This window comes from Somniosus microcephalus, chromosome 11 (genome assembly GCF_052327205.1).
Source record: "Somniosus microcephalus isolate GS21.2 chromosome 11, FLI_Smic_1.0, whole genome shotgun sequence".
Classification (NCBI taxonomy): Eukaryota; Metazoa; Chordata; class Chondrichthyes; order Squaliformes; family Somniosidae; genus Somniosus; species Somniosus microcephalus.
The window spans coordinates 238736671-238762374 of record NC_140997.1 but is presented as its reverse complement, the minus strand read 5'-3'; the positions used below and the strand labels follow the sequence as shown (position 1 = coordinate 238762374).

The window sequence follows — 25704 nt, the reverse complement described above, 5'->3', positions numbered from 1 at the left end:
CTGACAGGGCTAGACAGACTGGATGCAGGATGTTTCCCCTGGCTGTTGGGGTCTAGAATGAGGGGTCACAGTCTAAGGATACAGGATAGGACATTTAGGACTGAGATGAGGAGAAATTTCTTCACTTACAGAGTGTGGTGAACCTGTGAAATTCTCTACCACAGAAGGCTGTGGAGGCCAAGTCACTGAATATATTTTAGAAGGAGATAGATAGATATCTAGACACAAAAGGCATCAAGGGTTATGGGGAGAGAGCAGGAATATGGTATTGAGATAGAGGATCAGCCATGATCATATTGAATGGCGGAGCAGGCTCGAAGAGCCGAATTGCCTACTCCTGCTCCTATTTTTCTATGTCTTCTATGTCTCATCATCTTGATAACCTCCAATAGGTCACCTCTTAAGCTTTGCTGTTCCAAGGAAAACAGTCCTAACTTTTCCAACCTCTCCTCACAACTGAAGTTCCTCATCCCTGGTAAGATCCTGGTAAATCTCCTCTGTAGCCTTTCTAAGGCCTTTATATCTTTCCTGAAGTGTGGTGCCCAGAATTGTCCACAATACTCCAGCTGAGGCTTAACCAGTGATTTATAAAGTTCTAGCATGATCTCTTTGCTTATAAAAAGTTTAAAAAGGGTAATGGACCCAAACCAGACCCTTGCACCACTGCAAACCACCTCCCAATCTGAAAAACATCCATCCACCACCCTCTGCTTCCAGTCACCTTTGGGGGAGGTCAGATGCAGACCATGTTTGAGACACCACTGGACGGGAAGGATGTTGGGATTCTTCCTGTGACACACGAATGAGCTAACAGCACGGGCTCCATCCGTTCGCACATCGTCAATTTCCACCAAGAAATACTTCTCGTTATACACCTGGTAGGAAAAACTTTGTTCAGTGAGGCTGAAAACAACTCTCTGCATGATTTAGGAATATAAAAAACAGGTTATCTGCCTTATGGGGGCTTTGTCAATCTTCCATAGGAAGCACTGTCCACACACTGCATTAGTTCATTTTAAGTTACAGCTACATTATCGAATGGATGGTGCACCCAGACTTCAAGATGGAAACCACAGGGATGAATGGAGGGCAGTGTGTGGAGAATGTTTACGTTCGAAAACCGAAGATGTCTCTATCAAAGTAAACTATTGTCACGCTTCATTGCTAGTTCTCCACCTAAAATGAAGTGGTGCGAAGCCTCTGTAATGTGGTTTCAACACTGGCTGAAACAGCCAACCGGCAACTCCAGGGATGCTGCTAGATCCAGCATCTGTTATTTTCATCTTTCAGATCTCCAAGAACCACTGAATTGGTCGCCCGCCAGAGAATCATTGCAGGTCAGGGAGAGGGGAGTGAAGGGGTGAGAGCTGGGTAACTCATTCAGGCAGAGCAATGAGCGACAGATAACCTCCAGAAGAGGGAGTGATTCTGGAGTGATAGAATGTGGCATCCTTACATCTGCACCATGAACAGATGGGGAACAAAAAAAATGGCAGACCAATTAAATACATACTTTGGTTCTGTCTTCACAAAGGAGGACACAAATAACCTCCCAGAGATGTCGGGGAACATAGGGTCTAATGAGAGGGAGGAACTGAATGAAATCAGTATTTATAGGGAAATGGTGTTAGGGAAATTGATGGGATTGAAGGCCGATAAATCCCCAGGGCCTGATAATCTGCATCCTAGGGTACTTAAGGAAGTGGCCCTAGAAATAGTAATGGTGTGGAGATGCCGGTGTTGGACTGGGGTGGACAAATGTAAGAAATCACACAACACCAGGTTATAGTCCAACAGCTTTATTTGAAATCACAAGCTTTCGGAGCGCTGCTCCTTCGTCAGGTGACTTCACCTGACAAAGGAGCAGCGCTCCAAAAGCTTGTGATTTCACATAAAGCTGTTGGATTATAACCTGGTGTTGTGTGATTTCTTACTAGAAATAGTAGATACATTGCTGGTCATCTTCCAAAATTTTATAGACTCTGGAACAGTTCCCATGGATTGGAGGATAGCTAATGTTACCCCACTATTCAAAAAAGGTGGTAGAGAGAAAGTGGGGAATTATAGACCGGTGAGCCTGACATCGGTAGTGGGGAAAATGCTAGAGTCCATTATAAAAGATGTAATAGAGCACTTGGAAAACAGTGACAGGATCAGACAAAGTCAACATGGATTTACAAAAGGTAAGTCGTGCTCGACTAATCTACTGGAATTTTTGAGGATGTAACGGGTAGAATAGATAAGGGAGAACCAGTGGATGTGGTGTACAGGAAACTTTGGTTTATCCGGAGGTTGTATGTCCGGAAACCTCGATCTACCAGCAGAAATCAGGAGCCGTTTTGTTAGTTTTTTTTCCTTCTCGTGGCTTTTTTTTCAACAGTCAGGCTCTGCAAAGTCTCTGTAGCTTAGCAACAGCTTCAGAGAGACGCTTCTAAGGTACGGCCGACTGTTTAGAAGCTGTTGCTAAGCAACAGTGTTTGTTGCCAGATACGGAGCTGCAAATCTCCGTATGCTTCAACATTAACGCTGGTATGTCCGGCAGTTTTGATAGATCGGCAACAGCTCGGTCCCGTCGGTGCCAGATATAACAAAGTTTCCTGTATTTGGACTTTCAGAAGGCTTTCGATAAGGTCCTGCATAAGAGATTAGCGTGTAAAGTTAAGGCACATGGGATTGGGGGCAAGGTACTGACTTGGATAGAGAACTGGTTGGCAGACAGGAAGCAAAGAGTTGGAATAAACGGCTCTTTTTCAGAGTGGCAGGCAGTGACTAGTGGGGTACCGCAGGGATCGGTCCTCAGACCCCAGCTATTCACAATATATATTAATGATGATCTAGACGAGGGAACTAGATGTAATATCTCCAAGTTTGCAGATGACACAAAGCTGGGTGGGCGTGTGTGCTGTGAGGAGGATGCCGAGAAACTCCAGTATGATTTGGACAGGTTGGGTGATTGCGCAGAAGCATGGCAGATGCAGTATAATGAAGATAAATGCGAGGTTATCCACTTTGGTGGCGAAAGCAGGAAGGCAGGTTATTATCTGAACAGCAATAGATTGGGAGAAGGGGAAGTGCAACGAGACCTGCCAGTACACTTTACACCTAATCCCAGCCTATTACCATCTCGTCTAGCTTCTAATCTCTTTTACTTCTTTTGGTTCTTTTATTCTTTTGTCCGATCGCAGCCCTGCCTTCGATCTAGTTCCTTTTCTCTCCAGTTTTGAAGAAGGGTCAAACCCGAAACGTCAACTCAAATTTCTCTCCACGGATGTTGCCTGACCTGCTGAGTTTTTCCAGCATTTTCTGTTGTTATTTCGGATTTCCAACATCTGCAGTATTTTGCTATCGTACTAGTGTTTGGTTCACTGCCACACCTCTTCTAGGAATGCCTACCTTGAAGAAGTTCTGCTCTTCTCTGCGACGGGATCTCCGTTTGGCTCTTCAACCTTGTTCATCTTCATTACTTTCAGTTTCCCTTCTCGTGTTTGATCAGGTATCTGCCAAGACTCGGTTTCACAGCCACATCATTTTCCTCAGCAACTGTCTCCGGTTCCGACTTACTCCACGTGGATTCCAACTAAACTTCCACCCTTCGTGCTTCGGATCCACCCAGGATTACAAATATCTCCAAGATATTCATCGTTCCTCGAACTACTGCTCTCGCCGCATCCTGAGATCCACGCTCAACGCCATGCGGCGCCACATGAACACACTCGACTTCTCTCTTCAGCAACACCGGCGCACTCTATCTCAAAGCTGTCCGGGTCCTCAGTTCCACTTCATCCTTCGACTCATCCGACGCTTCAACAAAAAACTTTTCTTCTTCCTTTCCGATGTCAAGGATCGCAAGCTTCATCAACTCTTGGACACCAACGCCCCTCCGGAACCTTCTTCCCCTTCACTTTCCTCTGACCCCCCTTCTCCCAATCTCACCCCCTGCCGTGTGTTCACTATCCCCTCTGACCTTCCACTCTCTGACCCTGAACGATCAGTCCTCAGCAAAGGCCTGAGCTTCATCCCCTTACGCCCCCACCTCAATGAATTTCGAGCTCGGCACGATGCTGAGCTCTTTTTCCGCCGCCTTCGTCTCCGTGCCCACTTCTTTGGCCAGGAGTCTTCCCCCCGCACAACTGACCCTTTCTCCCGCTTGCAGAATTCCCATTCTACCTGGACCCCTCCCCCTGGCCTCTTACCCTCTCTAGATCTTTTCATCGCTAACTGCCGACGTGACATCGGCCGTCTCCATTTCTCTGCTCCCCTCACTCACTCCAACCTACCTCCCTCTGAACTTGCAGCACTCCATTCTCTTAGATCCAACCCTGACATGGTCATTAAACCCGCTGACAAGGGTGGTGCTGTTGTTGTTTGGCGTACTGACCTCTACCTAGCGGAAGCTGAACGCCAACTCTCCGACACCTCCTCCTACCTCCACCTGGACCATGACCCCACTACCGAACATCAAACCACCGTTTCCAAGACTGTCACTGACCTCATCTCCTCTGGAGATCTTCCCCCCGCTGCCGCCAACCTCATAGTTCCCCAACCCCGCACAGCCCGCTTCTACCTCCTTCCCAAGATCCACAAACAGGACTGCCCTGGTAGACCCATCGTTTCAGCCTGTTCTTGCCCTACGGAACTTATCTCTTCCTATCTTGACTCTATCTTTTCTCCCCTTGTCCAGTCTCTTCCCACCTACATCCGCGACTCTTCGGACGCCCTCCGCCACTTTAACAGTTTCCAGTTTCCTGGCCCCAACCGCTTCCTTTTCACCATGGACGTACAATCCCTCTACACCTCCATCCCCCCACCCGGATGGCCTGAGGGCACTCCGCTTCTTCCTTGAACAGAGGCCCGACCAGTCCCCATCCACCACGACCCTCCTCCGCCTGGCTGAACTTGTTCTCACATTGAACAACTTCTCCTTTAACTCCACTCATTTCCTCCAAATCAAAGGCGTTGCCATGGGTACCCGCATGGGTCCTAGCTATGCCTGCCTTTTCGTGGGCTATGTGGAACAATCTTTGTTCCAGTCCTACTCGGGTCCCCTCCCTCACCTCTTTTTCCGATACATTGATGACTGTATCGGTGCCATTTCCTGCTCTCGCCCCGAACTTGACAATTTCATTCACTTTGCCTCCAATTTCCACCCTTCCCTCACCTTCACATGGTCCATCTCTGACTCTTCCCTTCCCTTCCTCGACTTCTCCGTCTCCATCTCTGGGGATAGGTTATCGACCAATATTTACTACAAGCCCACTGACTCCCACAGCTACCTGGACTACACTTCCTCCCACCCCGCTTCCTGTAAGGACTCTATTCCATTCTCCCAGTTTCTCCGCCTCCGCCGTATCTGCTCCGACGATGCCACCTTCCACACCAGTGCTTCAGACATGTCTTCCTTTTTCCGCAACCGAGGATTCCCCTCTACCGTGGTGGACACTGCCCTCGACCGTGTCAGTTCTATCTCCCGCACCTCTGCCCTCACCCCTGCCCCTCCCTCCCGGAACCACGATAGGGTTCCCCTTGTCCTCACCTTTCACCCCACCAGCCTCCACATTCAACGGATCATCCTCCGGCATTTCCGCTACCTCCAAAGTGATCCCACCACCAAACGTATCTTCCCCTCCCCTCCCCTTTCAGCATTCCGCAGGGACCGCTCTCTCCGAGACACCCTAGTCCACTCCTCTATCACCCCAAACAGCCCTTCCCCTTCGCCTGGCACCTTCCCGTGCAAGCGGAGGAGGTGTAACACCTGCCCCTATACCTCCCCCCTCCCCACTGTCCAGGGCCCCAAACACCCCTTCCAGGTGAAACAGCGATTTACTTGTACTTCTCGCAATCTAGTATACTGTATTCGCTGCTCACGATGCGGTCTCCTCTACATTGGGGAGACCAAACGCAGATTGGGTGACCGCTTTGCGGAACACCTCCGTTCAGCCCGTAAGGGTGACCCCGAGCTTCCGGTCGCCTGTCATTTCAATTCACCGCTCCATTCCCACTCGGACCTCACCGTCCTTGGCCTCTTGTACTGTTCCACGGAAGCTCAACGTAAACTCGAGGAACAGCACCTCATCTTCCGATTAGGCACTCTGCAGCCTTCCGGTCTCAATATCGAGTTCAACAATTTCAGATCATAACCTCGGCCCCTATTTCATTTTTACTTATATTTTTCCACTCCTTTCCTCCCCCCCCCCTTTCCTTTTGTTTCTCTCTCACACCTGGCAGCTATCTTTTGCCCTGCCAGTACACTTTACACCTAATCCCAGCCTATTACCATCTCGTCTAGCTTCTAATCTCTTTTACTTCTTTTGGTTCTTTTATTCTTTTGTCCGATCGCAGCCCTGCCTTCGATCTAGTTCCTTTTCTCTCCAGTTTTGAAGAAGGGTCAAACCCGAAACGTCAACTCAAATTTCTCTCCACGGATGTTGCCTGACCTGCTGAGTTTTTCCAGCATTTTCTGTTGTTATTTCGGATTTCCAACATCTGCAGTATTTTGCTATCGAGACCTGGGTGTCCTTGTGCACCAGTCGCTGAAGGTAAGCATGCAGGTGCAGCAGGCGGTTAAGAAGGCAAATGGTATGTTGGCCTTCATAGCGAGAGGATTTGAGTACAGGAGCAAGGATGTCTTGCTGCAGTTGTACAGGGCCTTGGTGAGACTACACCTTGAGTATTGTGTGCAGTTTTGGTCGCCTTATATGAGGAAGGATGTTCTTGCCATGGAGAGAGTGCAGCGAAGATTCACCAGGCTGATACCTGGGATGGCAGGAATGACGTAGGAGGAGAGATTGGGTCGATTAGGCTTATATTCACTAGAGTTTAGAAGAATGGGAGGGGATCTCATTGAAACTTATAAAATTCTAACAGGACTAGACAGACTAGATGCAGGAAGGATGTTCCCGATGGTCGGGGAGTCCAGAACCAGGGGTCACAGTCTAAGGATAAGGGGTAAGCCATTTAGGACTGAGATGAGGAGGAATTTCTTCACCCAGAGAGTGGTGAACCTGAGGAATTCTCTGCCACACAGGGTAGTTGAGGCCAATTCATTAAATATATTCAAGAAGGAGTTGGATAGATTTCTTAAGGCTAAAGGGATCAAGGGATATGGTGAGAAGGCAGGGACAGGGTACTGAATTTGGATGATCAGCCATGATCTCATTGAATGGCGGAGCAGGCTCGAGGGGCCGAATGGCCTACTCCTGCTCCTATCTTCTATGTTTCTTCTATGTTATTGAGGATGGAGTCGATAGAACTTGTTGGAATGGAGAACAATAACGTGCATTTATATAGTGCCTTTAAGAACCCCCTTCCAAAGCTGAAACAGTGACAGAATTGCTAGGAGAGATGACCAAAAGCATTGAGAAGGTTTTCAAAGGCAGAGAGAGAAAAGTGGCAGTGTTGGTTTTAGGGGAGACAGAGGAGGCCAGAGCAGAGTCTGAGGAGCACAGTCTTACTCTCTAGCCTTTAGCCCTCCATTCGTCACATTATGTTTGCACCTGTCAATCTGCTCAACCATTCTCTCATTCCCACTTTGGATATCGGTGTACTCAGCAAAACCTTTACTTTCTCCCATCCCAGTCATCCCCCCTGGTATGCTCCCCATCTTTGCTCCCTCAAATAAAGGGATGCAGACTTGAGCGTATTTGGTGCACTATCAGGCCCTGCTCTCCTCTGCCAAAACCGTCCATACTCAGGAATCATCCTGGAAAGCAAATGTAAACCCCGCTTCTTTTCTCTACTACTAACTGTCTCTGCCAACCCCTTTCAAATCCCACCGTCTCCCCCAAGTGCAAGCAGCTCACGTACTTCTTTGTCAGCAAGATAGAGGCCATCAATCCGTTGTGTCAGCTGCTTCCCCACTGCTCTTGTCGACTACTCTTCCACCTTCACATGGTTATCTCTGGACTACCCCAAGGACCTATTCTTGGCCCCCTCTCCATCTACCTGCTGACCCTTGGAGACATCATCCACAGACATGGAGTCAGTTTCCACATGCACACTGATGACAACCAGCTCTATCTCTCCTCCACCTCACTCCACCGCCTCTACACGGTCAGACTGCTTTTCCAACATCTAGTCTTGGATGAAGCACAATTTCCTCCAGTTAAACATTGCGAGAACTGAAGCCACTGTCTATGTCCCTGCCACAAACTCCTTACCCACGACACCGATTCCATTCCCCCCTCAGCTGCCATCTCAGGTTCAACTATACTGTTCACAACCTCGTTATCCTGTTTGGCCCATATCATCTCCATTACAAACACCACGTCTATAACATCGGTCAACTCCATCCTTACCTGAACACATCGCTGCTGAAACTCACACCCATGTCTTTGTCATCTCCGGACTTGAGGAAGGGGAGGGCGAGGGGGGCGGGCGGGGGAGAGGAGGTCGAGGGGGGCAGGTGGGGGAGAGGTCGTCGAGGGGGGTGAAAAGAATAGAAGGATATGCTGATATGGTGAGATGAAGAGGGGTGGGAGGAGACTCCTGTGGAGCAGAAACACCGGCAGAGACCAGTTGAGCCGAAAGGCCTGTTTCTGTTCTGTACATTCTATGTAATTCGATGAATGAAACACAAGTTTGCACTTCTTCAGTTCTGAGAATGTGATTACAGTGTAGCTCACCTTAGTGACAGTGGCAGGGCTGATGCAAAAGGGCATGGCTGGATTCACAGCCTCTAACTTCATTCCGACATGGAAAGAATGCTCACCAATTTCATACTGATCCTGAGAAACACAAAATAAAGAGAGCTTCAGAAGCAGTAATTTAACAATTCAAATACCAGGCAGGTGGGATACAGACTGTGCAGATCGACTGTTAAACAGTTTCTTTTTGTTTATTAAAGGAATGCATTTCTCTTTTTGTTAGTTAATATGTGCAATAGTATCTCTCATTCCATTCTCACCACTCTCTGGGTAAAGAAGTTTCTCCTATATTCCCGACTGAATTTATTAGTGACTATCTTGTATTTATGGCCCCTAGTTCTGGTCTCACCTGCAAGTGGAAATATATTTTCTACATCTACCCTATCAAACCCTTTCATGTTCTTAAAGATCAGTGTCTCGCTCCATCTCGGATATTACAGTTACTGGAGAAAGAGAACTGGCCATTGAAGGGTAAGGGACATGAGCAGATACGTGCCATTAGAAGATGTGGTTCAAAACAGTGATACAGATTTGATGGGCCAAATGGTCTGTTTCTGTGCTAGGATTTTACACAGTAGTTTGAAGAAAGGTTCATACTAGTTTCCGTCTCTGTGCTCACATAATGTTACAAAATCAAAAAATAAACCTAGGAACAGCAAGAGCCCAAGGCTGAGCTTGACACACGCATGCGCGCGATAACACGTACTCACAGACGCACGCACACACACACAAAGACCAGATTCCACACTTTGTAGCAGCCACAAACTCTGCAAGGGACACCCACCCGCCCTCCATGCCAGGGACGCACTACGAAAACATCCCAACAAGAAAAGCTGCTATTGCTCCTCTCTCAGGTGTTGATCAGACACAGTACCTGGATATAGTCACACTTACTTTAAACACGTGTGGGGGGTCAGGGGAGCTCCTTGTCTCTTCTGCAATGGTCTGTAGGACAGCTTGCCATTCCTCCTCACTCAGCAATGATCTGATGACTAAGCAAATTCAAACTGCTTTACAAAAGCATTATTTGTTCCAGTCATTTCATTAGTGCAATTCTCTTCCTAGAATTATCTTTGAAAGGTTAATAGAAGAACTCAATACAAAACAGATTATAACTCTTTGCAGTTCTTCATCGTCACTAAAACTGAAACACCCGGTGTCTTTGGAGTTTGTTCTGCTGCATTTCAACAATGACTGTTGCGCAGCAAGCTCTAGTTTCAGGCTGTGTGCTGCCCTCCCTCTGGCTGCTAGTTTAAATGTGTGGTAAACCACTGTTGTTGTTGTTGTTGTTGTTGTTGTTGATACACACTGTTGTACCTATGCATGTCTCAACATGTCTCGGCTGGCTCCACCCACACAGGCCCAGGTATAAAGGTGATTGACCTGCAGCCCCCTGCCTTCTTGGAACCCAGTCAACCACGAGAGGCATGCTCTGTTCTTTGCTAATAAAAGCCTTTAGTTACTCTCTTAACTCAGTCTTTTATGAGTAATTGATAGCGCATCAATTTTATTAGCAAAAACAAAATGTCGACATTTGCTGAACAGCAGGCTGCTGCACCAAACGCTGAACAGCAGGCTGCTGCACCAAACGCTGAGCAACAGGAGCTGCTGCGAGCCCTCAGACCAACATGCCTGGACCTAGACCCCCAAGAGGCGGGTTCGGCTATCAAATTCGCGCATTGGCTGCGTTGCTTCGAGGCCTACCTGCAAGCCTCAACTGTGACCCTGGACGAAAACAAGTTGGAAATCCTGGCCTCAAAGGTGAGCCACCAAGTTTATACAATAATCCAGGACGCGACGACCTACGCGGCGGCTATCGGTCTGCTAAAAGGGCAATACGCACGCCCGGTAAATACGGTCTATGCCCGGCACCTCTTAAGATCCCGCAGACAGCAGCCCGGGGAATCGGTGGAGGCCTTCCTACGGGCACTACGGATACTCGGCCGAGACTGTGACTGCAAAGAAGCATCAGCCGCAGCACACACGGAGGGACTGATCCGAGATGCTTTTGTTGCGGGTCTAAGGTCCGACTACTCCCGGCAGAGACTGTTGGAAAAGGGAGAAATGGACCTGAGAAAGGCAGTGTCCCTCGCGCTCTCGCTCGACGCGGCCCACAGGAATATGGACGCCTTCTCCCCTAACCGCTCCGCACCGTGGACGCCACAACCTTGGGTCATGGGACCGCCACCTTCAACTGCTGCTGCGATGTCCAAGGCACAGAAATGTTATTTTTGTGGCCAGGCAAAACACCCCAGAGCACGCTGCCCGGCGAGAAACGCTACCTGCTCCGGCTGCGGGAAGAAAGGACACTATGTCAGCGCCTGCAAAGGTAAAACCGCTAACGCCAGCAGCGCCGCGTGCGAACCGTGGGGGCAGCCATCTTGTCCACCATCTTGGGCTCCCCCAGCCGCGTGGGGATCGGGACCATGGGCGCCGCCATTTTGTCCGCCATCTCGGACGTCTCCAACTTCAACCACGGGGGACCCGGACTCAACCACCGCCTCATCTGACGACCACATCGACTCGCTCGACCATACGCTGGCCTCCGTGACGCTGGACCAATCTCTCCCTCATCAGCTGTCCAGGTCCATGATGGACATTAAGGTAAACGGCCGCGCCACTACCTGCCTTTTTGACAGCGGGAGCACGGAAAGCTTTATCCACCCCGACACGGTGCGGAGTTACTCTCTCCCGGTCCTGCCGACGCGACATTGGATCTCTTTGGCTTCCAAAGCCCAGTCAGCGGACGTTGGTGGCTACTGTGTAGTGATCCTTTCAGTAAGGGGCACAGAATACAAAAATTTTAAACTCCTAGTCCTGCCCCATCTTTGCGCTACCGTTCTACTGGGGTTGGATTTTCAGTGCAACCTTAAGAGTGTCACATTAGCGTACGACGGACCCCTCCCCCCACTCACAGTCTGCAGCCAGCAGCTTTTAAATCGCCCGCCGCGCACCATTTGCAGCCTCTCCACCCTTAAAGTCCCCCCCCCCTCCTTGTTCGCTAACCTCACCCGCGACTGTAAGCCCATCGCTACCAAAAGCAGGCGTTACAGTGCCGGGGATAGGAGCTTCATTAAATCCGAGGTAGCAAGACTCCTGAAGGGATTATTGAAAGTAGCACCAGCCCATGGCGAGCACAAGTGGTGGTAGTGAAGACTGGCGAAAAACAGCGCCTAGTTATTGACTACAGCCAGACAATCAATCGCTACACCCAGCTAGATGCATACCCACTCCCCCGCATATCTGACATGGTCAATCAGATAGCACAATACCGGGTGTTCTCGACGATTGATCTGAAGTCGGCATACCACCAGCTCCCCATCAGGGCTGAGGACCGCCAGTACACAGCTTTTGAAGCTGATGGTCATCTCTACCACTTCCTCAGAGTTCCCTTCGGCGTCACCAACGGGGTTTCAGTCTTCCAACGGGAGATGGACCGGATGGTCGACCAGAACGCGCTCCAGGCCACTTTCCCCTATCTAGACAACGTCACCATCTGCGGCCGCGACCAGCAGGACCATGATGTTAATCTAGAGAAATTCCTCCGTACGGCCCAGCGGCTGAACCTGACATACAACAAGGACAAATGTATGTTTCGTACCAAGCGCCTTGCCATTCTTGGCTGTGTAGTGGAGAACGGAGTCATCGGCCCCGACCCCGACAGGATGCGCCCCCTTATGGAGCTCCCCCTCCCCCACTGCCAAAAAGCACTGAAGAGATGCCTAGGGTTTTTCTCGTACTATGCTCAGTGGGTGCCGAACTATGCGGACAAAGCCAGACCCCTCATCAAGTCCACCTCCTTCCCCCTGACAGCAGAGGCCTGTGCAGCCTTCACTCTCATAAAAGGAGATATTGCGAAGGCCACAATGCACGCAGTGGATGAGTCCATCCCTTTCCAAGTGGAGAGCGACGCTTCCGACTTTGCCCTAGCTGCAACCCTTAACCAGGCGGGGAGACCCGTGGCCTTTTTCTCAAGGACCCTCCAGGGCCCCGAGATTCGACACTCCTCTGTCGAAAAGGAGGCCCAGGCCATTGTGGAAGCTGTGCGACATTGGAGGCATTACCTGGCCGGAAAACAATTTACCCTGCTCACTGACCAGCGTTCAGTAGCTTTTATGTTTAATAATAAGCAGAGGGGCAAAATCAAGAACGACAAGATCTTGAGGTGGAGAATCGAACTCTCCACCTACAATTACGATATCTTGTACCGGCCCGGGAAACTCAATGAGCCCCCAGGTGCCCTATCACGTGGTACATGCGCCAACGCGCAGGTCGATAGACTGAAGACCCTCCACAATGACCTCTGCCATCCGGGGGTCACCAGGTTTTTTCACTTCATCAAATCCCGTAACCTGCCCTACTCCATCGAGGAGGTCAGGACCATGACCAGGAACTGCCAAATCTGTGCCGAGTACAAACCGCATTTTTATAGGCCAGACAGAGCAAGCCTGATCAAAGCCACGCGCCCCTTTGAACGGCTGAGCGTCGATTTTAAAGGGCCCCTCCCCTCCTCCGACCGCAATGTGTACTTCCTCAACATAATTGATGAGTACTCCCGTTTCCCGTTTGCCATCCCTTGCTCAGACATGACCAGTACCACGGTCATTAAATGTCTGAATGACCTCTTCGCCTTGTTCGGTTTCCCTAGCTATATTCATAGCGACAGGGGCTCATCCTTTATGAGCGACGAACTCCGGCAGTACCTGCTCTCGAGAGGTATCGCTACAAGCAGGACCACCAGCTACAACCCCCGGGGGAATGGCCAGGTGGAAAGGGAGAATGCGACGGTCTGGAAGGCAGTCCTTTTAAACTTGAAATCTAAGGGCCTTCCGACCTCTCGCTGGCAGGAAGTCCTCCCTGCGGCGCTCCATTCCATTCGGTCACTGCTCTGTACAGCCACCAATGCTACCCCTCACGAGAGAATGTTCTCCTTCCCCAGGAAGTCCACATCGGGGACCTCGTTACCGACATGGCTGACTTCTCCAGGACCCGTCCTACTGCGGAAGCACGTGAGGTCCCATAAGACGGACCCCCTGGTCGAGAGGGTGAGCCTCCTCCATGCCAACCCTCAGTATGCTTACGTGGTGTACCCGGACGGGCGGGAGGACACAGTCTCCATACGAGACCTCGCACCTTCGGGTGCTCCCGAAACACCCCCCTCGCCATCCACCACTACCCACGCCTACCCCCAGTACGCTTACGTAGCGTACCCGGACGGGCGGGAGGACACAGCCCCCACACGAGATCTCGCACCTTCGGGTGCCCCTGAAACACTACCATTGCCATCCACCACTACCCACAACCCAACCCCGCTAGACGGCATGCCGCAGCCCCAGGACCCGTCATTGACCACCCAACCACTCAATGAGACGCCAGACTCAACGTTGGATGCTGCACCATCACCGCCGCCACCACGACGATCAGGACGGCATACAAGGCCACCTGATAGACTTACTTACACGAACCTTTAGTACACTTCACCCCGCCGGACTCAATTTTAAAGAAGGGGTGAATGTGGTAAACCACTGTTGTTGTTGTTGTTGTTGATACACACTGTTGTACCTATGCATGTCTCAACATGTCTCGGCTGGCTCCACCCACACAGGCCCAGGTATAAAGGTGATTGACCTGCAGCCCCCTGCCTTCTTGGAACCCAGTCAACCACGAGAGGCATGCTCTGTTCTTTGCTAATAAAAGCCTTTAGTTACTCTCTTAACTCTCAGTCTTTTATGAGTAATTGATAGCGCATCAAAATGTTAGCCCGTATCTCAGGGCCCAGAGAAATGAAACAGAAGCTTTGCTAGAACCACAGTCACCCTCACAAACTTTTAACCCTCTGGACTTCGATGGGAGGGTTAAGGCACAGGAGAAATGTGTTTCAATGTACCAAATGGCCTTTTCTCATCTGTCTTTTCTTATTCTTCCACAATATTCTGACCCGATTTTAGTTACATGACATATTCTGTGCTGTATCATTTGATGATTCTACAATTTAAGTAAAAATTTGACATGCATCAACTTTTTAGGTCGAATGATAGATTCTAGACTAGAAAACTGCCAATTCACAAGACAATGGGACGGTGAACTCAATAGTTCTCATTGATTTCAATCAGCCCCCCCGGGATTGGGGTCCCGAGCACACCCCACCCAACCCCCTCTCCCAGTGTTGGGGTCCCGAGCCCCCTCCCCTCATGTTGCGGCCCCCCGCCATACCGGAATGTCCCAGGTTCCGTCCCCAGACTGCAGGGTCAGCAGGCTTGACTGGTGTGTCAGTCAGGACACTGCATCAGGCCTCAGCATCCCTGAAGCAAGAGGAAGGGTGCTAATCGGCCAGGCTCCTATTCCCGATTCCCATTCAGGGATACCTGCTGGAAAGGGTGTGCAGGGATGAAGGCAGGATCAGGCTCAGCTGTGATTCCCCCCACAGTTGAATAGGTTGACAATACTTGCTGTCTAGGGTCTCGAAGAAGGGAACATCACTACAGCCAGACGGGGCTGGGGGAACGTCACTACAGCCAGACGGGGCCGGGGAACGTCACTACAGCCAGACGGGGCCGGGGAACGTGACTACAGCCAGACGGGGCCGGGGAACGTGACTACAGCCAGACGGGGCCGGGGAACGTGACTACAGCCAGACGGGGCCGGGGAACGTGACTACAGCCAGACGGGGCTGGGGAAGGTCACTACAGCCAGACGGGGCCGGGGAACGTGACTACAGCCAGACGGGGCTGGGGAAGGTCACTACAGCCAGACGGGGACGGGGAACGTCACTACAGCCAGACAGGGCCGGGGAAGGTCACTACAGCCAGACGGGGCCGGGGAACGTGACTACAGCCAGACGGGGCCGGGGAACGTCACTACAGCCAGACGGGGCCGGGGAACGTCACTACAGCCAGACGGGGCTGGGGGAACGTCACTACAGCCAGACGGGGCCGGGGAACGTGACTACAGCCAGACGGGGCCGGGGAACGTCACTACAGCCAGACGGGGCCGGGGAACGTCACTACAGCCAGACGGGGCTGGGGGAACGTCACTACAGCCAGACGGGGCCGGGGAACGTGACTACAGCCAGACGGGGCCGGGGAACGTGACTACAGCCAGACGGGGCCGGGGAACGTCACTACAGCCAGACGGGGCCGGGGAACGTGACTACAGACAGACGGGGCCGGGGAACGTCACTACAGCCAGACGGGGCCGGGGAAGGTCACTACAGCCAGACGGGGCCGGGGAAGGTCACTACAGCCAGACGGGGCTGGGGGAACGTGACTACAGCCAGACGGGGACGGGGAACGTGACTACAGCCAGACGGGGCTGGGGAACGTGACTACAGCCAGACGGGGCCGGGGAAGGTCACTACAGCCAGACGGGGCTGGGGGAACGTGACTACAGCCAGACGGGGACGGGGAACGTGACTACAGACAGACGGGGCCGGGGAAGGTCACTACAGCCAGACGGGGCTGGGGGAACGTGACTACAGCCAGACGGGGCCGGGGAACGTCACTACAGCCAGACGGGGCTGGGGGAACGTGACTACAGCCAGACGGGGACGGGGAACGTGACTACAGCCAGACGGGGCTGGGGAACGTGACTACAGCCAGACGGGGCTGGGGAAGGTCACTACAGCCAGACGGGGCCGGGGAACGTCACTACAGCCAGACGGGGCCGGGGAACGTCACTACAGCCAGACGGGGCCGGGGAACGTCACTACAGCCAGACGGGGCCGGGGAACGTCACTACAGCCAGACGGGGCCGGGGAACGTGACTACAGCCAGACGGGGACGGGGAACGTGACTACAGCCAGACGGGGCCGGGGAACGTGACTACAGCCAGACGGGGACGGGGAACGTGACTACAGCCAGACGGGGCTGGGGAAGGTCACTACAGCCAGACGGGGCTGGGGAACGTCACTACAGTCACTGTACAAACCTGTAGGGGGCTGGCGCGCATATCCTTGCTTTTCGGCCCAACCGAGCGGATGTAGACGGGAGTCAAGGTAGAACAGCCACTGGCTGAATCTCTTAGTGTCTTTTACGCCTTCGTAACGAAGATGTAATCTTCCGCCAAAGTTTTCTTCAACAAGAACGATCCAGGACTCCAAGGGATTGAGCGAGTCTTGGAGTTCAAACCGTGATCCCGGTGTGATGAGGTCCAGAGGGTTCTTACCTCGATTGGGCTAAATTAAAAATCAAACAAAAAGGAAAGCTGATTGTGCTGTTTATTTTAACTCTCTCCTCCATTAAACATCTATCTGCGAGTAAATGTGGAGAAGTGGATCTCCTGCCAGTTGTTTCCATTGTGTGGTGAATCCCAACAGCTACTAACCAGGGTTCACATTGCACTTAAACTGAATTCTCAGATCACAAGTCACATATGACTTTTTTCATCTCCTTTCCATTCCTCTCAACAATCTTATTCTTTTATATCATGATTAAACACTAATTTTCCAATTCAACAAGAACTCACTCCCTCTCTTACTGCAGAGAGAGAACACGGCAAATGCAGGAAAGGAGCTGCTCACTCGCTAGTTATGCTGCAATACTGGGAACAACTGGCAGGGCAAGAGCAATGATTATCAGCAGTTTATTCTAAACCAACAACTCCATGAAATGTTAACTCAAGAATATGGCGGTTTACTGATGGGAGGAGAGTTGGGGAGATGACCAAAAGCAAGATAAGTTTGGAGGAGGCTTTGAAACAGAGGAGAGGAAGCAAGGCAGAGAGATATAGAGACCATTCCAGAGCGTGGGGCTGAGACAGCTGAAGGCAATACACCAAAGGTGGAGTGGGGGGATACAAATGAGGGCACAGTTGGCAGAGCATCCATTGGCACCTAGTGCTGGAGGTTGTTACAGAGGCTGGGGAAGCCACGGAGGGAACGGCAGACATTAGAATTCAGTGGATGGGGGGCAAGAAGACAATGGAGGCCATCGAGGTCACGGTGATAGACTTGGGAGAAAGGATGTAGGTGGCATATTTTTGTACCAGTGTGCATAAGGGAGTATTGAAGGCATAGAGGAGGGTTTCAGCAGCAGTGGCAATGGGTGGAGTTGGGTGATGTTGTGGAGGTCGAAATAGAAGTCTATGTGACTGGAAGAATATAGTATCTGAAGCTCAGCTCAGGATCAGGAGGGCACTGAGGATGGTCACCGTTCCCCAACCCATCCAGCGTGGGCAGGGGGCAGTGATCAGTATGGGCGCCCCTTCCCCATCCCATACACCGTGGGCAGTGATCAGTATGGGGGTTCATTCCCCAACCCATACACCGTGGGCAGGGGGCAGTGTTCGGTACAGGGGTCCATTCCCCAATCCATACACTGTGGGCAGGGGGCAGTGATCAGTACAGTGGTCCGTTCCCCAACCCATACCCCGCGGTCAGGGGGCAGTGATCAGTATGGGGTCCGTTCCCCAACCCATACCTCACGGGCAGGGGGCAGTGATCAGTATGGGAGCCCCTTCCCCAATCCATAAACCATGAGCAGAGGGCAGTGATCAGTATAGGAGCCCGTTCCCCAACTCATATTCTGTGGGCAAAGGGTAGTAATCAGTACAGGGGTCCTGGGATGGCAGGAATGACGTATGAGGAGAGATTGGATAGATTGGGCTTATACTCGCTGGAGTTTAGAAGAATGAGAGGGGATCTCATTGAAACTTATAAAATTCTAACAGGACTAGATAGACTAGATGCAGGAAGGATGTTCCCGATGGCGGGGGAGTCCAGAACCAGGGGTCACAGTCTAAAGATAAGGGGTAAGCCATTTAGGACAGAGATGAGGAGGAATTTCTTCACCCAGAGAGTGGTGAACCTGTGGAATTCTCTACCACAGAAGGCAGTGGAGGCCAATTCATTAAATATATTCAAGAAGGAGTTAGATATATTTCTTAAGGCTAAAGGGATCAAGGGATATGGGGAAAAAGCAGGAACAGGGTACTGAATTTGGATGATCAGCCATGATCTCATTAAATGGCGGAGCAGGCTCGAGGGGCCAAATGGCCTACTCCTATCTTCTGTTTTCTATGTCCGTTCCCCAACTCATATTCTGTAGGCAGGGGGCAGTGATCAGTATAGAGGTCTGTTCCCCAACCCATATTCTGTGGGCAAAGGGCAGTGATCAGTATAGGGGTCCGTTCCCCAACTCATATTGTGTAGGCAGGGGGCAGTGATCAGTATGGGGTCCGTTCCCCAACCCTTACACCTTGGGCAGGGGGCAGTGATCAGTATGGGAGCCCCTTACCCAGCCCATACACCGTGGGCAGGGGGCAATGATCAGTATGGGGGTTCATTCCCCAACCCATACTCCGCGGGCAGTGATCAGTATAGGGGTCCATTTCCCAACCCATACTCTGTGGGCAGTGATCAGAATGGGTTTCATTCCCCAACCCTTATACCTTGGGCAGGGGGCAGTGATCAGTATGGGAGTTTTCTCTAGTCCAATAATCATAGAAGTTTACAGCACAGAAGGAGGCTATTCAGTCCATCGTGTCTGTGCCGACCGAAAGAGAGATATCCAGCCTAACCTCACTTTCCAGCTCTTGCTCCGTGGGCCTTGTGGGTTACAGCACTTCAAGTGCAAATCCAAGTACTTTTTAAATGTGATAAGGGAAATCGTGTTTGACAAATTTATTAGAGTTTTTTGAGCATATAACTAGCAGGGTAGATAAAGAGGAACCAGTGGATGTAGTGTACAGTATTTGGATTTCCAAAAGGCATTCGATAAAGTGCCACATAAAAGATTACACAAGATTAGGGATCATGGGGTTGGGGGTAATATAGTAGCCTGGATAGAGGATTGGTTAATGGACAGAAAACAGAGAGAAGGGATAAATGGATCTTTTTCAGGTTGGCAGGCTGTAACTAGTGGGATGCCACAAGGATCAGTGCTGGGGCCTCAGTTATTTACAATCTATATTAATGACCTAGATGAAGGACCGAGTGTAATGTAACCAAGTTTGCTGATGATACAAAGCTAGGTGGGACAGTAAGCTGTGAGGAGAACACAGAGTCTGCAACGGGATATAGATAGACTGAGTGAGTGGGCAGTAAGGTGGCAGATGGAGTATAATGTAGGGAAATGTGAGGTTATTCACTTTGGTAGGAAGAAAAGAAAAACAGAATATTTTTTAAATGGTGAGAATCTTTCAAATGTTGGTGTTCAGAGAGATTTGGGTGTCCTCGTACAAGAAACACAGAAAGCTAGCGTGCAGGTACAGCAAGCAATAAGGAAGGCAAATGGCATGTTGGCCTTTATTGTAAGGGGGTTGGAGTATAAGAGTGAGGAAGTCTTGCTCCAATTGTACAGGGCCTTGGTGAGACCACACCTGGAGTACTGGGCACAGTTCTGGTCTCCTTATCTAAGGAAGGATATATTTGCCTTGGAGGCGGTGCAACGAAGGGTCACTAGATTGATTCCTGGGATGAGAGGGCTGTCCTATGAGGAGAGATTGTGTAGAATGGGCCGATACTCTCTGGAGTTTAGAAGAATGAGAGGTGATTTCCTTGAAGCATACAAGATTCTGAGGGGGATTGACAGGGTAGATGCTGAGAGGTTGTTTCCCCCTGGCTGGAGTGTCTAGAACTAGGGGTCACAGTCTCAGGATAAGGGGTCGGCCATTTAAGACTGAGATGAGGAGGAATTTCTTCACTCAGAGGGTTGTGAATCTTTGAAATTCTCTACCCCAGAGGGTTGTGCATGCTGAGTCTTTGAGTATATTCAAGGCTGAGATAGATAGATTTTTGGTCTCTTAAGAGAATTAAGGGATATGGGGATCGGGCGGGAAAGTGGAGTTGAGGTCAATGATCAGCCGTGATCTTGTTGAATGGCGGAGCAACTCGAGGGGCCGAATGGCCGACTCCTGCTCCTATTTCTTTTGTTCTTATGTTCAACTTCCCTCTAATCCTTCTACCAATTACTTTAAATCTATGCCCACTGGTTATTGACCTCTCTGCTAGGGGAAATAGGTCCTTCCTATCCACTCTATCTAGGCCCCTCATAATTTTATACACCTCAATTAAGTCTCCCCTCAGCCTCCTCTGTTCCAGAGAAAACAACCCCAGCCTATCCAATCTTTCCTCATCGCTAAAATTCTCCAGTCCTGGCAACATCCTCGTAAATCTCCTCTGCACCCTCTCCAGTGCGATCATATCTTTCCTGTAATGTGGTGACCAGAACTGTACGCAGTACTCTAGCTGTGGCCTAACTAGTATTTTATACTGTTCAATCATAACCTCCCTGCTGTTATATTCTATGCCTCGGCTAATAAAGTATCCCGTATGCCTTCTTAACCACCTTATCTACCTGTCCTGCTGCCTTCAGGGATCTGTGGTCATGCACTCCAAGGTCCCTCTGTTCCTCTACACTTCCCAGTGTTCTACTATTTATTATGTATTCCCTTGCCTTGTTTACCCTCCCCAAATGCATTACCTCACAATTCTCCAGATTGAATTCCATTTGCCACTTTTCTGCCCATCTGACCAGTCCATTGATAGCTTCCTGCAGTCTACAGCTTTCTTCCTCACTATCAAACACACGGCCAATTTTTGTATCATCTGCATACTTCTTAATCATGCCCCCTACATTGAAGTCTAAATCATTGATATATACCACAAAAAACAAAGGACCCAGTACTGAGCCCTGCGGGCCCCACTGGAAACAAAAACACCCGTCGACTATTACCCTTTGTTTCCTGCCACTGAGCCATTTTTGGATCCAACTTGACACTTTCCCTTGGATCCCATGGGATTTAACTTCTCTGACCAGTCTGCCATGTGGGACCTTGTCAAAAGCCTTGCTAAAATCCATGTAGACTACATCAAATGCGCTCATCGACCCTCCTTGTTACCTCCTCAAAAAATTCAATCAAGGTAGTCAGACACGACCTTCCCATAACAAATCCATGCTGACTGACCTTGATTAATCCGTGCCTTTCTAAATGACGATTAATACTGTCCCTCAGAATTTTTTCCAATAATTTTCCCACCACCGAGGTTAGGCTGACTGGCCTGTAATTACTCGGTCTATCCCTTTCTCTCTTTAAAATAAACAACGGAAATATACAGGGTTAATCAGGATTGAATGTACGGTGAAGCTGGAGTACTTACGCCCTCCAGCAGGTTTGCTGGGGCACTGCAGGTTCCTTCCACAGTGCGAGTCAGAAAGGTTTGCCAGTCCAAAATTCGCTCTCTTATGGCTGTAGGAAAGGAACAATAAATGAATTGAAATCACAGCATTTTTCAAAGATTCTGCACATTTTTAGGCATAGAATCACCATTAATTTCATAGAAAAGTCAACCGATTTTGTAATTTAATTGCAATGAAATAAAATTCATAGAATAAGCTTTTCCCTTTTTAAATAATTAAGGAAAGTTTTTGATGTCAAAAAGGTTCTTAAACGGGCAGACTCGCAGCTCAATGGAAACAGTTTGTAAACGACTGTTCCTCTTGGTCATCATAGGTGCTGTACTCTCTGATTGGCTGCCCGACATCAAGAAATGGACAAGCCCCAACTTTCTCCAGCTTAACCGCTTTACTTTACGGGTTCCACTAGTGCCACATAGTTGGACCATCCCCAAAAGTCGGTGCAGGAGGATGGAGTGATTGACCATGTCCAAGGCTATGGAGAGGTCGATGAGGATAAGGAGGCCCAGGAGGATCTAACAGGGTTCTTCAAAATTCTGAAAGATTTTGAGAAGGTAGATATTAAAAGACTGTTTTTGCTAAATGCCAAATCAGTAACAAGGAATATAGATTCAGGATATCACTGGAAGAATGTGGGAGCAGTTAGAAGAACTCTTCTCGCACAGGGTTATTCGAACATGGAATGTTTTACCAGATAGCTATGAGGCAGAGACTATAATACTATTTAAAAAGGAATTTTGGAAGCATTTGAAAAGGAAGACTGTAAAAGTACACAAGGATTAGAGTGGACAGACCCTGTTATATAGCTAACACGAACACAGGCCTCATATGCTACTAAACCAACACTATACTAAAATAACACAAGGCTTCCTCCTGTGCAGTAAATTCTATGATAGAAATATTATGTCATCATGAATGTTGGTTATCTGCTGGTCTTTGCTGCAAGCGGGGTTGAGTTTGTATGTCTGAATGCACAGTACTTTTTTTAAGAACACCATTGCATCAGCTGCACTCGTTTCAGCATAACTACATTTGATGGCTATTCTGATACCCATTGAAGTTGTACATTATCCTGGTCTGACGATACTCAGAATATTGTGTACAGTACTCTGAGACCACCCATGCCCTAGAGGCAGTGCTAAAAATAGCAATCAGGCTGATTCCCAGTGTTTTCCCCCAGAGGAACGAACAAAGGCTCGATAAGCTGGGGCTCTGCGGATGTTATGGGGTGTATAAGGTACTAAGTAGGACAGAGAAAACGAACAAAGAACAATACTTTCAGACAGAGCAAGGCTACAGGAGAAGAAGGATCAGGTTCCGTACTGTCATGGACAGTTTTAAGATGGTCACCAGGAAATATTTCTTTACAAGGAATGCTTGCTAGGAGGGGTGTTTGAGGCCAGGACACTGGACTGATTAAAGAAAAGACTAGATGGCATATTAGGAAGACAGCAGGGTGAGCAATTCTGGATACATTTCTTGTAAAAGAAAATTACACAGAAATAAGATAAATCAGCAGATGAAAGAAAATAGTTTAAAAAATGTTCAACTTCTCACCAGTAATTTTAAAACCACTTTCTGATAAATTACCAGTTCTTGGACGAGGGCATGTCATTGTGCTCAGAGTCCTGCCTCACCGCAACTACCTACAAACGCGATGGGGTTCAGGAACCGAACTGAAGAACTAGTGATAGCCTCTTGCAGTTATCCCAGGTTCAGGCACCTTTTGGCTACAGATCCATCAATCAAGATTGATTTCGAAGATATAAAGGTCCTCAGGTTCCTAACTCAAGCAAATCGGCGCCTTCACGGGAAAGCCAGTCTGTCTTCTATTCTCATTTGTGAAGAGTATGGAGATTTTTCTTTATGTTAAAGACACCATATCAATGCAAGCTGTTTAAATATCTTCTGATTGGAACCAAGGCAGATCTTGTTCAGTCCGTTCATTATATGTGCTTCTGTACACATTGTTCTAGATTAGGTGCCATTACCCAGTGTTCTAGATTAGATGCCATTACCCACAGCGTGCTAGATTAGGTGCCATTACCCACAGCGTGCTAGATTAGGTGCCATTACCCACAGCGTGCTAGATTAGGTGCCATTACCCACAGCGTGCTAGATTAGGTGCCATTACCCACAGCGTGCTAGATTAGGTGCCATTACCCACAGCGTGCTAGATTAGGTGCCATTACCCACAGCGTGCTAGATTAGGTGCCATTACCCACAGCGTGCTAGATTAGGTGCCATTACCCACAGCGTGCTAGATTAGGTGCCATTACCCACAGCGTGCTAGATTAGGTGCCATTACCCACAGCGTGCTAGATTAGGTGCCATTACCCACAGCGTGCTAGATTAGGTGCCATTACCCACAGCGTGCTAGATTAGGTGCCATTACCCACAGCGTGCTAGATTAGGTGCCATTACCCACAGCGTGCTAGATTAGGTGCCATTACCCACAGCGTGCTAGATTAGGTGCCATTACCCACAGCGTGCTAGATTAGGTGCCATTACCCACAGCGTGCTAGATCAGGTGCCATTACCCACAGCGTGCTAGATTAGGTGCCATTACCCACAGCGTGCTAGATTAGGTGCCATTACCCACAGCGTGCTAGATTAGGTGCCATTACCCACAGCGTGCTAGATTAGGTGCCATTACCCACAGCGTGCTAGATTAGGTGCCATTACCCACAGCGTGCTAGATTAGAAGAGCTGGTCTGCAATGGTACTGCAGCGCCGCAGCAGGCAGGAAGGAGTAATTACAGCATGACAAGTGGACACAGCAATTTATAATGGAAATATAAAAACATGGATAGAATGCATGACTTTAAAGTGAGGAATGAATTACGTCTGCACAGCCCGCTCCAATTATCCTGTGCCCTCTAACCAAAGTTCATCTAAATCCGACACCTGTCTTGACTCCCCTTCAGCATCAACAACTTGTATTTATACATCGCCTTTACCGTAGTAAAATTTGACACCAAGCCACATAAGGAGATATTAGGAGAGGTGACCAAAAGCTTAGTCAAAGAGGTAAAGAGGTTTTAGTTTCCTGGATCACTGGGTCTACTTCTGGGGAAGGTGGGACCTGTACAAGTCAGACGGGTTGCATCTGAACCGGAGCGGGACCAACATCCTTGCGGGGAGGTTTGCTAGTACTGTTGGGGGGGGGGGGGGGGGGGGTTTAAACTAACTTGGCAGGGGGGTGGGATACAGAGTGGAGCTATAGTTAGGAGGTGATGCTCAGCCAAATACAGAGGAAAAAACAAGTCAGCCTGGAAGACAGAGCAAATATGTAACGGCACAAGGGAGTAGGGCAAGGCTGGATGGCATTTATTTTAATGTAAGGAGTTTTGCGAGTAAGGCAGATGAATTGAAGGTGTTGATGAACACATGGGAGTATGGTATTGTTGCTATCACAGAGACATGGTTGAGGGAGGGGCAGGACTGGCAGCTCATTATTCCAGGGTATAGAATCTTCAGGCAAGACAGAGGGGGGTGTAAAAGGGGAGGGGGTGTCGCAATATTAATCAAAGAGTCAATTACTGCTGTAAGGAGGGATGCTATCTTAGCAGGTTCCTCTAATGAGGCCATATGGGTAGAGCTTAAAAACAAAAAGGGGGCAAGCACTTTGCTGGGAGTGTACTATAGGCGCCCAAACAATCAGGGGGAGATAGAGGAACAGATATGTAGGCAAATCTCAGAGAAATGTAGAAATAATAGTAGGAGATTTCAACTTTCCCAATATTAACTGGGATAGTCAGAGTGTGAAAGGCTTAGAGGGTGCGGAATTCTTAAAGTGCATCCAGGAGAGCTTTTTGAGCCAGTATGTAGAAAGTCCTACAAGAGAGGGGGCAGTACTGGACCTAATTCTAGGGAATGTAACCGGGCAAGTGGTAGAAGTGTCAGTAGGAGAGCATTTTGGTGACAGT

General features: G+C 49.5%; 1 protein-coding gene across 1 annotated transcript in view; it reads right to left on the bottom strand.

The window, feature by feature from the left end:
• LOC147111374 (scm-like with four MBT domains protein 1) overlaps positions 1 to 25704 on the bottom strand; it is a 150383-nt gene that overhangs the window by 80647 nt on the left and 44032 nt on the right. The window contains exons 4-8 of the mRNA XM_086002204.1: positions 21739 to 21827; positions 16569 to 16815; positions 9537 to 9634; positions 8622 to 8723; positions 722 to 875 (exon numbers count right to left, since the gene is read on the bottom strand). Of these exons, the coding sequence (XP_085858330.1) occupies positions 722 to 875; positions 8622 to 8723; positions 9537 to 9634; positions 16569 to 16815; positions 21739 to 21827 (690 nt within the window). The remainder of the gene's footprint in view (positions 1 to 721; positions 876 to 8621; positions 8724 to 9536; positions 9635 to 16568; positions 16816 to 21738; positions 21828 to 25704) is intronic.